Source organism: Mustela lutreola, chromosome 4, assembly GCF_030435805.1.
Source record: "Mustela lutreola isolate mMusLut2 chromosome 4, mMusLut2.pri, whole genome shotgun sequence".
NCBI classification, from domain to species: domain Eukaryota; kingdom Metazoa; phylum Chordata; class Mammalia; order Carnivora; family Mustelidae; genus Mustela; species Mustela lutreola.
The window spans coordinates 165429018-165441596 of record NC_081293.1 but is presented as its reverse complement, the minus strand read 5'-3'; the positions used below and the strand labels follow the sequence as shown (position 1 = coordinate 165441596).

The 12579-nt window shown below is 38.0% G+C and overlaps 1 protein-coding gene across 4 annotated transcripts in view; it reads right to left on the bottom strand.

Moving 5' to 3' along the window:
* ZNF277 (zinc finger protein 277) overlaps positions 1-12579 on the bottom strand; it is a 105023-nt gene that overhangs the window by 82010 nt on the left and 10434 nt on the right. For 2 of the 4 annotated variants that reach the window (XM_059171598.1, XM_059171600.1), the window contains exon 2: positions 9240-9279. The exons of the other annotated variants lie outside the window; for them this stretch is intronic. In XM_059171598.1, the coding sequence (XP_059027581.1) occupies positions 9240-9279 (40 nt within the window). The remainder of the gene's footprint in view (positions 1-9239; positions 9280-12579) is intronic. 4 annotated transcript variants of the gene reach the window in all.

Below are 12579 nucleotides of genomic sequence, written 5' to 3'. Positions count from 1 at the left end.
ACCTCGACTGCCAACATGGGGCTTGAACTTATGACCCCAAACCGAGATCAAGAGTTGCAAGCATGCTCTACCAACTGAACAGACAGGGGCTCCTAATCTAAATACTTTAATAAAACTGGGCAACTAAATGACATCATAAACTTAGAGACCTTTGGTATCTTCAGCAGAAAGAGGTAATAAAGAAAACCATATACATATACATATATGGCATTAAAACAAACCTCAAAACATCTGTTTAGGGAATATGCTTCTATTCTCTTTCTACTTTATCTCTGTATATATAAATTCATTTCTACAGTTTTTCTGCTTTAATTCTAAAGAAGCTGAGGTCACTGGTACCCAGAATGTCAATGGGTCCATTATGATGAAAAGAGCTATATTATTATCTAAATTACAACACCAGAAAAAACCCATTCCAACCTCATAGATTGCATAAACTGAGAACCTAGGAAGAAGAAGGTTTGTTAAAAGAAGTATGGGTGACAATCAAGAAATGGGCAGAGGACATGAACAGACATTTCTGCAAAGAAGATATCCAGATGGCCAACAGACACATGAAAAAATGATCCACATCTCTCAGCATCAGGGAAATACAAATCAAAACCATGATAAGATACCACCTCACACCAGTCAGAATGGCTAAAATTAACAAGTCAGGAAATGAAAGATGCTAGTGAGGATGCGGAGCAAAAGGAACCCTCCTTAACTGTTGGTGGGAATGCAAGCTGGTACAACCACTCTGGAAAACAGCATGGAGGTTCCTCAAAAAGTTGAAAATAGAGCTACCCTATGATCCAGCAATTACACTACTGGGTATTTACCCTAAAAACACAAACATAGTGATCCAACAAATGTAGTAATCCAAAGAGGAATGTGCACCTGAATGCTTATAGCAGCAATGTCCACAACAGCCAAACTATGGAAAGACCTAGATGTCCATCAACAGATGAATGGATAAAGAAGATGTGGTATATATATATACAATGGAATACTATGTAGCCATCAAAGAAATGAAATCTTGCCATTTGCGATGACCTGAATGGAACTAGAGGGTATTATGCTTAGCAAAATAAGTCAATCAGAGAAAGACAACTATCATATGATCTCCCTGATATGAGGAAATGGAGATGCAACATGGGGGGTTTGGGGTGTAGGAAATGAATAAATGAAACAGGATGGGATCAGGAGGGAGACAAACCATAAGAGACCCTTAATCTCACAAAACAAACTGAGGGTTGCTGGGGGGAGGGGGGTTGGGATAGGGTGGTGGGGTTATGGACATTGGGGAGGGTGTGTGTTATGGTGAGTGCTGTGAAGTGTGTAAACCAGGTGATTCACAGACCCGTACCCCTGGGGCTAATAATACATTGTATATTATTAAAAAAAAAAAAAAAGAGGGGGGACCAAAAAAAAAAGTATGGGTGAAACAGAAATATAAAAATCCATACATTTCAATCAGGTTTAATACCTTATTCATTGTAATAGGAAATACATGTTATTTGCACAGACAGACTCTGACAGTTTACATGTTTACATGTTTCTAAAATTGCCTTTTGGGTTCTAATTAAAAATATTACATTGTGCTTAATTTCTAACATGAAATGTGGAGGAGTGATAGTGAAAGAGGATTTCAGGGTCAACAAAACTTAAGGTACTTATCATTGCATTCACAACCATTTTAGCTATTCATTCTGAAACTTACTGCCAATTGTATACCATGTGTGCTTCATTAATACTGACTCGCCACAGAATTTCTTTTCTTACCTATACTTTACTCAGATGTTCAGCTACATAAGGAAGAGATTACTGAGCCAAATTTTTAAAGTCTATCAGGAACCTAGAAAGTTATCTAAGTGACTCCATCTCTAACACCAGAAAAAAATTAAAGCCCCCCAAAATGAGGTCTAGTATAACCAAAGAATATTATGTATAAATAGCCCATTAAGAAAAAATTTCAAGAGATTATTTATACGTTGAAATAAAGAGTTACTACTGATGTGTATCTTTCTTAAGATGTACCCTGATGCTGGAAAAATCAGCAGGGAAATCAAGAACATCTTGAAAAGAACAAGGTTGAGGGTCTTACACATAACTGATTTCAAAACTTCCTAAAAAAAACTATGGTAATTAAGACAGGGTGTTACTGGCATGAGAAAAAAAATCAATAAAGATGAATGGAACAGAACTGAGAGTACAGAAATAAACCCTCACATTATGGTCATTAGATTTTTCACAAGGATGCCAAGACCATTTAGTTGGGGAAATGATGGTCTTTTCAATAAATGGTTCTAGAAAAACTGGCTGTCCATAGACAGAGCTGGACCACTTCCTTATATCATACACAAACATTAACTATATATGCTATTCATTCACAGCAGAGGTATTTAAAATGACAGCACAGGACAATTTTTGGTGTAGTATGATGTTAATGTACTAAGGTAAGTAGATTACAGTACTGCTTGCTAAAAACTAGTTGTATGACTTATGCTTTTGGCTTTGCAAATTGTTCATCTCCTAAATGTAGCTGAGGAGATAAAATGAAATCAAGTATTAAACAATGCTCTAGAAAATACAACTTGCATATGACGTGAGGAGGACTATGGAGGGAAGCTGATGTAGTTATTGGCTCTTCAAGGACATTAGCCTCCAACTAGCCGAGAGTCAAGAAAAAAGAAGATGGAACAGGGGTGCCTCCGTTTCAGCCCTGGACATACAGCAGACAGATGTCTAATTCCATCCAAATGTCAAGTGTCAAGTCAGGAGTAACACTGACATCTCTTACTGAGCATGCAAATATAAAATATAAGAGCAAAGCAAAATCAGTAATAGAAGAAATAACAGGTATTGGCAAGAAGAAAAAGGAACCCTCATACACTGTTGGTGGGAATGCAAACTGGTGCAGCCACTCTGAAAAACGGTATGGAGTTTCCTCAAAAAGTTAAAAATAGAACTATCCAACGAGCCAGCAATCACATTACTGGGTACTTACCCAAAGAATTCAAAAACACTAATTCAAAGGGATACATGCATCCTTATGTTTACCGCAGCAATATTTACAAAAGCTAAACTATGGAAGCAGCCCAAGTGTCCATTGACTGATGAATGGATAAAGAAGATGTGGTGCACACACACACACACACACACACACACACACATACACATTGCAGTATTTTTCAGCCATAAAAAAATGAAATCTTGCAATTTGCAATCATATGGATAGAGTATAATGCTAAGCAAAATAAGTCAGTCAGAGAAAGACAAGTGAAACAAAATAAATGAACAAAGGGAGAGAGAGAGAGAGAGAGAAACTAAAAGACTTACAGAAAACAAACTGATGGTTACCAGAGGGGAGGTGGGTAGGGGGATGGATGGAATAGGTGAAGGGGATTAATGAAAGTACTTGTCATTATGAGCACCAAATGATGTATGGAAGTGTTGAATCAGTACACTGCTCGCCTGAAACTAATATTACACTGTATGTTAACCAGAATTAAAATAAACACTTAAAAACATATATATCTCTATCTATCTATCTATCTATCTATCTATCTATCTACATCTATATATTGAGCAAAGTGTATCACAGCCATAATCTCCATATGGGAGATGACATAAGAAACCAATAATGGAAATGAAAGGTTAAGAAGAGGAAATGCTGGGCTATATTTTGGTATTGGCAGAGTCAGCAAAAACATTTCACAGGAAAGGTGAAGATGATCCCTAATTTTAAGTCTTAAGGAATGAGTAGAGGCTGTAAGGCAGGAAAAAGATACTTTAGGCAGAAAGAATATATGAGTTATGGTTAGACTGGTCAAAATGATAAACTTTCTCAAAATATGCAGAGATAATGGAAGTGGATTATTCAAGTACCTCTGCGCTTTTAGAATGACCAGCCATCACTCTGAAGATTACAAGGTATCCCAGTGACTACAAATAAAACCAGTATAGCAAGGTTTATGAGATTAAGAACTGCATTACTAGATTACTTTTTAAATTTCTTTTTAGATTTCTATTTATTTATTTGACAAAGAGAGATCACAAGTAGGCAGAGAGGCAGGCAGAAAGAGAGGGGGAAGCAGGCTCCCCAACAAGCAAGAGCCTGATGTGGGGCTCCATCCCAGGACCCCGAGATCATGACCTGAGCCGAAGGCAGAAGCGTGACCCACTGAGCCACACAGGAGCCCCGCATCACTAGATTCTTGACATGGACACTACAACTGATATACAATTGCTCTTCAGAGTCAGGACTCAGGGGATCCTGAGGGAATATCATCCCAGAGAGCAGCTTCAACTATAATGTATAGATTGTCATCAAACACTACTAGTGTGCTATCATTTGTGCACACACAGATACTTGCACTACCAGTAATCTCAGAGAAGTGGCCTCAATTCTCAGTACTTTATTTACAGTCTGGCTTCCAAGTTAATTTCAAGTAGGAAAATCAACTCAAAACAGGAAGAGTTACACTTACAAATTCAGAGCATTGTCCTACATGAATTAAGTGTTAATCCACAAACTCTTTCAGACTACTTTGTTCTAATTTCCAAATGCACACACTTTATTCGATTTCACAAGGTTTCTTTTGTGTAGTTGAAACCCTGTTCCTTTTTCTTGCAATTCATGTTGTCTGTCTTCCACTTGAGACTTTAATCCCAATTATATTGACTCACAATGGCAACTTAATTCCACAAACCTCATTATTCACTAAATCACTAAAAAGTTTTTTTTTAATATATGACCTTTAGAGGGCAAAGGCTTTGAAATCACTGTAGTTAAGAGGGGCAGGATCCTTTCTGGAAGGGGGTGGGTGGCAGTCCCTGGACACTGCTGTTATTTTCATCAAGGGAGCTAAGAGGAGAAAACTGTGGAATACTTTAAATTGATACCAATTTTCTTTCCTAATGAAGTGGAAACTACCATTATAATAGACAAGATTTCCCCCCTCCAAAATACCTATTTGAAGCAAATATACTTGCTTTTAGGGAGGAATATCTAAAATAAGCTGTATACTGATCAAATGAAAGATTCTTTGAATGAGGAATGATCTATGGTTGTCCTGATTCCAATACATGATACAAAATAGTGCCATGATGGTATGTTTCCTTACTTTCAGGAAAAATTGAGATGTCATGCATGTTAAAGAAAATTTAAAGAGGGACGCCTGGGTGGCTCAGTTGGTTGGGCAGCTGCCTTCGGCACAGGTCATGATCCCAGCGTCCTGGGATCGAGTCCCACATCGGGCTCCTTGCTCTGCAGGGAGCCTGCTTCTTCCTCTGACTCTGCCTTCCACTCTGTCTGCCTGTGCTCGCTCTCGCTTGCTCTCTCTCTGACAAATAAATAAATAAATAAATAAATAAAAATAAAAAAAATTAAAAAAATTAAAAAAAAAAGAAAATTTAAAGAAAAAACAGTAAAAACATTCATAGGCAAGGAAGTAATGTTATAATAAATCATCAAAATAGGGGAAAAAAATAGGAGAATGGGGAGATGAAAGGAACAATCTAAAAAACTGTGATCTGTTATTAGAACCAGATGGTATTCATCAGAGACTTCAGAGGTAACTGAGTTACTCACAAAAAAACTTGCAGTTTATCATTAAAAATAAGTACCCTACTGCAAAATTCAATACCTCTGGATACTCGATGAGGATGACTTGGACTTATGTCAATGGAGTTAGATCAGATGAAGAATCTGCAGTAGATCTATATCTAAGTTTTCATTAAGAGAAAAAAATATAACAACAAACCAGCATTTCACCGTTCTGGTTAATCAGGCCAAACTTCACTCCAATTAACACATCAACATTTAAAAATGTTTACAACAAATTAAAATTTTTGTTACACATACACACACAATTTTAAATATATACAATCACTCCTCCCAAATGATGTGCGGTCTTGTTGGAAAATTCTTATCAGATTTGTACAAAATCTGAAGCTTAATTATGGTAAGATCTGCCATGGATCAAAAAAATATAGAGTTGCAGGAGTATATGGCCATTGTTAATTATGGAAAAGACAGCAACTTTCATTCTTTCTTTCTTTCTTTTTTTTTTTAAAGATTTTATTTATTTATTTGTCAGAGAGAGAGGAGCGAGAGCGAGCACAGGCAGACAGAGTGGCAGGCAGAGGCAGAGGGAGAAGCAGGCTCCCTGCCAAGCAAGGAGCCCGATGTGGGACTCGATCCCAGGACGCTGGGATCATGACCTGAGCTGAAGGCAGCTGCTTAACCAACTGAGCCACCCAGGCGTCCCAAGACAGCAACTTTTCTTAGGAAAAAAAAAAAAAAAAAAAAAAAGACTTCTTAGAAATAATTAAGAAAAACATAACTTAAAAAAATTACTTTCATCTTGGGCGCCTGGGTGGCTCAGTGGGTTAAGCCGCTGCCTTCGGCTCAGGTCATGATCTCGGGGTCCTGGGATCGAGTCCCGCATCGGGCTCTCTGCTCCGCGGGGAGCCTGCTTCCCTCTCTCTCTCTCTGTCTGCCTCTCCATCTACTTGTGATTTCTCTGTCAAATAAATAAATAAAATCTTAAAAAAAAAAAAAAAAAAAAAAAAATTACTTTCATCTAGAAAGTAAAATTTAAAAGTTCAAATTCCCACATGACAAAAGCCTTGTGAGCACTCAATGGATAGGCTTAACTTCTCCATCTGGCCTCCTAGATTATTCTCCTAATTCTGATCTCCCCTCTGAGGAGGGGCTACCTGTAACAGAGAAAAAGAAAACTCTCAGCTACCTGTGGTACAGATTAAATTAGTGGTGACAAGCAATGAGGAGTCTTGAATGAGGATATACTTTCACTTTGTGCTTTTCCCATAGGCATGGACAAATCCTAGCTGGCTTTTGAGCTGGAAGGTGACATGATACGTTATACATTTTAGGAAGACTTATTTACCTTAACATCTGGTTTGAACTGCTTAGGGAACATACTCCATTAACAAGAGCCTCTGAACTACTGGTCTTGCCTCTGTACGTGCATCTTCATATTAGGACTGCCATGAGGTTGTTCTTAGTCGGTCAATGTGATTCATGTTATTCACTCACTTAAACATTCCCCATCATGTAGGAGATAATGCAAGTTCTTTTGCTAGATCCACAAACTCCTTTTTAATACAGCCCTGGCGCCCTGTTCAGCTTTGTCTCTACCACATCATTTTAGGTTAGGATAATACATACTTATAGGGCATCTTCAAGCCTTTCCTCAAGTAGCTTCATCTATCAAAAAGGACTACCTCACCTGGCAAAGACCTTGGCCTATGTATCATCACTCCTGGAGAAGCCTACCCAAACCTCCCTGATAGGTTAGAAGCACATGTGACAGTTACCTCTTTGCTTCAGATTCTTTTGCTACACTTCTGCATTATTATCCTCTACTAGACAAGTGTCTCCTTCGGGGCAGGAACTTTGTCTTATTCTTTTTTTGTGCCTTCAGAACTTAGCACATAATTACTACTCAACAAATGCTCAATAAAACCCAGAGCCTAAGAAAATCAAAAGTGTCTTTTTGATCTGTAAGGCAAATTGTCTGTGTGTGTTCTTGTTTTTAATTAGGGAGATTCTCCTAAATGCTTCTGGAGACCATTTGGCCTGAAGGAAAACAAAGATACAAATTGTGAAATATCCACATCCTTATAAATACAGGCCTGAGCACTAGACAGCCTCTTGGTTCTTCTAAGATGGTTATCAAATGTAGTCTTGTATTCCATTTTATCTCCCACTACTGCTCTCTTTACTCTGAAGCTTTAAGCAGTTTCTGAAATGTGCCTGGATGACACCTGGCTTTCACCCCCTCCCCCTGAGGTGCAGGTACTCTATCTATCTACATGCTTGCTGGAGTCTGTCCTAATCCTCTGGTCTCTCTCACTTCTTCCATGAAGGCAACAATGATTATCCCTTTCAAGCAAATTTTTTCTCTATCCATTCCACTATCCACTGATGGGAGCTTAACCTCGTCACTGGTATATGTGTTTCTTCTCCATTTAGACTTCAAGCAAGACAGAAACTATGTTGTCTTTTTTTTTTTTTTTTTTAAAGATTTTTATTTATTTGTTAGAGAGAGAGAAAGAGAGAGATACAGAGCGCAAACACAGGCAGAGTGGCAGGCTAGAGGCAGAGGGAGAAGCAGGCTCCCTGCCAAGCAAGGAGCCCGATGTGGGACTCATCCCAGGACGCTGGGATCATGACCTGAGCCGAAGGCAGCCGCTTAACCAACTGAGCCACCCAGGTGTCCCCTATGTTGTCTTTTTAAACTATTTTCAAAAGTGACTTATCCCAGTGTCACTTCCAGCTCAAATACTCATAAATATTTAGATTAACTGATACGTGACTGACAGTTAAAAGGAGGAAGAGCCCAGTCATACTCAGGATAGAAGGGATGGTCAGGGTAGAAAGGCACTAGTCAGTAAATCCAAAGGTGGTCATTTCAAGCATGATATTATTATACCTCTGCTTTATTTATATAACCCTCTATATTTTATGAACTCGGGGCGCCTGGGTGGCTCAGTGGGTTAGGCCGCTGCCTTCGGCTCAGGTCATGATCTCAGGGTCCTGGGATCGAGTCCCGCATTGGGCTCTCTGCTCGGCAGGGAGCCTGCTTCCCTCTCTCTCTCTGCCTGCCTCTCCATCTACTTGTGATTTCTCTCTGTCAAATAAATACATAAAATCTTTAAAAAAACAAAAAAATAAAAAATATATTTTATGAACTCATCCCCTAAACACCTCAGTATTAAACTGCCAGATAAGAAAGATTATTATTTATATCATAATTATAAGAAAATAGAAGTTTAGGGAGTATAATTTATTTAAAGTTGTACAAGTAAAACATGAACTGGATTCTTGTCTGTAAGTTTAGTGTTCTTTTCACTATAGTATGCTTCCAATCTCAGGAAAAGACCAAATTTCAGGGGCTGTAAGTATAAAGGACAATAGCTATCCATCAATAAACAAAAGGACTTAGCAGGTACTATGTACAGTCTGAGTACCTAAAATAATAAAAGAGGAGGAAAGTAAAAAAAAAAAAAAAAAAAAAAAAAGCCCCAGCATTTTTAATAAGCTCTTTCCAAATCCTTGGTGATGACTTTCTATAAAGAGTTTAATATTCATAAGAATGAGGTCAATGGATAAGTCCCAATGTCCATGAAGTCAAACAAAAGGTACTATGTGCTGTCTAGAGTGCTTTAAAAAGAGAGGGGGGAGGACATCCCTCCCCTCCCCAACTTATATGAAAAAAGGCACTCACCTATGCACACACTCCTTGGCTAGGTCAGGAAGAAGGTAATCTGGAAAAGAGGGAGTATCTTCAGTATGTATAGTGGACTGAATGGTGACTCACCTGGAACCTCAGATGTGCCTCTATGTGGAAGAAGGGTCTCCGCAGATATAATTAAGGTAAATATCTTGAGATGAGCTCATCCTGGACTAGGGTAGGCTCTAAATGCAACGACTGAAGCCTTTTTAAGAGACAGAAAAGGAGAAGAAAAAAAGACATAGGGAGGAAGGCTATATGAAGACAGAAGCAGAAATTGGCGTTATGCTGCTAAAAGCCAAGAAATGACTGATGCTACCAGATTCTCCTTTAGATGCTTCAGAGGGAATGTGGCCCTGCTGACATCTTGACTTCAGCCTTTGGGCCTTCAGAAAGGTGACGGAATAAACTTCTGTGGTTCTAAGCCATCAGTCTGTGGTAATTTGTTACAGGTGGCCTTTGGAAACTCATATAGTATATATCAGCTGAACTATTAGAATTAAAATTTCTCTCTACAGCAGGTAATGGGATTCTCCTAGATAACTATATGATTTAGGTTAAAAGAAGTGTGTAGCTAATTCAATCTATGGTTCAAGAATGGCTTCACATAAAAAGTGACATTTAAGATTTTAAATATGAGGGGTGCCTAGGTGGCTCAGTGGGTTAAAGCCTCTGCCTTCAGTTCAGGTCATGATTCCAGGGTCCTGGGATAGAGTCCAGCATCAGGCTCTCTTCTCCTCAGGGAGCCTGCTTTTCCCGTTCTCTCTGCCTGTCTCTCTGCCTACTTGTGACCTCTGTCTGTCAAATAAATCTATAAAATCTTTTTAAAAATTTAAAAAAAGATTTTAAATATGAGTATAACAGAGAGAGAAAGGGAGGAGGCTTACATTTATAACGAGGGTTATGATATTTATAAAGTGTAACCTATGCAGGATATAACTTAAAAAAATGTTGCTCATAAGTATATGAAAATGTGTTTGAGGTTCTACAAGTATGTGTGACTTTTGGAGCAGGGTCCAAAGATCAGCTAACAGTACTAATATGACAATAACTTTTGATAACTACCCATATAGAAGATGAGTTCAGAATCTGATTAATGTATTATCACAAGGGATATCAACAAACATGAAACTTTAGAAAACAGTGGCAATATAAAGAGAACAATTCAGTTCTTTCACTTATACACTGCTTGCCTAAATCGGTTTATTCTGAAATAACATTTTAAGTGAGACTCCTGAAGAAATGGAGATTTGCCAGCTGGCTCTGAATACTGCTAACTAGAAGTGAATAACAATGGTCCAATGAATCATTTCTAAGCTGTTTTAAGAAACCTTTCACTAAAAAATTCCTCTACATCACACGAGTTGTGGATTTTACATCAAAGAGCTACTTGGATTCATCATTTCATTAATAAACAGTAATTCAGAAACTTTGACATTTCTGACAATGATGCTACACACATGCAATTAAAAAAAAATCGCAACCAACCTACATTCTTCAAGTCAATGAAAGTTGATAGAGGAACGTGAATTAAATTTTTATAACCTTAAATAATGTATTAAATAGCTATGGTTACCTGACTTAATAAGAAGCACAAGCTTGAGTGCCTCGGAACAGTAGGTCAGAGAAACCCGTTACTTAGGAACACCTTCCTTTTCCATTGTTCAATATTCAGATATTACTTCAAATGTTCTAAGAAAGGGATACTAAAAGAAACAAAAGATTTAAAGAGTTCTCCTATTATGCTCAAGGGCTGGGTTTTATTTATTTATTTCATTACTAGCATAGACATTTTCCAAAGAACTCTGGCATTCTGAATATAATGGGGGGAATTCTCCTTAGAGGATGCTGCATCTCCCCGAAGCAGAACAAATAGTTATGCTTTTTGTCTCTACCCTGTGCCTACTACTCTGTTTATTTCCCCCCCACTTAGGACTTGGAAGTAAAATAGGAAAGCCATAAAAATGAGTGACAATGGTTATTCCTACAGACACAAGGTGAATGATCTCTTCTTGAACATGTTTACAGATGAACTCTTTGGGATGTCTAAGCTCCTAATAAACATGATCTGCTTAAGAGGAAAATGACCCAGACTAGCATTTCCCAAATCAAATTCCATGGAACACTAGCATCCCATGAAATGTTAATGTGTGCCAGTTGAGAAAAAGATAGTGTGGTCAAATATTTGGAAAACTGCAGTATAATATTTATCACCTCTTCACAAAAATTAGCACACTAAAGTCCTAAAGCAAGGAAGCTATCAGTTTAAGTCAGTAACTGTAAATTATTTGATCATAAAATTCTTTGCATGTGTAAAAAGCTATTGTAATACTTTTGTCTTGTGATTCTATGAAGTCCTGAAATATTGTCCCTTAAAAACATAAATGGCATGCTACATTAGCCCTACCTACTTCGATCACATGGGCAGACAAAAACAATGAGAACACAATTTTCTATGAGTATCTCTCAAAAGCATGACAGAAAAAAAAAGATTTTTTTCAGTCAATTACCTAAAAGTCAAATTAATTTATGTTTTAAGAATGTGTAAATTCATATGGTTGGATATACTTGGAATTTCATGTAATAAAAGGAAAACAGGATTGTGCTATTTACAGAAACAACTATAACTAATGGTATCTAAAAATATGACATTTAATGGGGGGTTATTAACATCATAATCAGTTCTATCAATAAACTCTAAAATGTTTCACAAGGAAAAAGATCAAGAACAGTAATCTTTCTCTGAGGCATCAAATTCCATGTAGTCTAAGGGTCATGAGAAAGAAAGGGTATTATTACCTTATACTTGAGAATTATATTACAACTGGCTGATTATTCAGGATTAATGAGCCCAGGGTTAGGAGTTCAGTGGCCATATGGGCAACTGTAATGAGATGTCTGGAGCTAGGCCTCTGCCAATACTGCCAATCAGCATGGTAGGGGTCCCTAAACCCACCAGCAATTTGACTCTGCCCCAGCAGGGGACCATCTCAAGCCAGAGGCTCTACACCAACCCCAGTCTTGACCTCATCTCCATCTGGGTCCAGGATGCTAGTCATTGAGCATGTGACTAATAGGTGGGAAGAGAGCCTCAGCTTGTATACCTTTTCCAGTAACTGAGTGCTCAACCCACTGCACTGATTCTGTAAGCTGTGATCTGATGAAGCCTCACCCAGAATAAACCTCTTAGCTCGTTTCTCTTAGGTCTTTTAATGGCTTGAGACCTGTCCCTAAAGCCCAGTTTATTTGTGATGGTGTTCCTACTACTGAAATACATTCTCTCCTTGACTAGACTTTGGTTTCCTGAAGGCTCCTCTCAATTCTTTTCTTGATT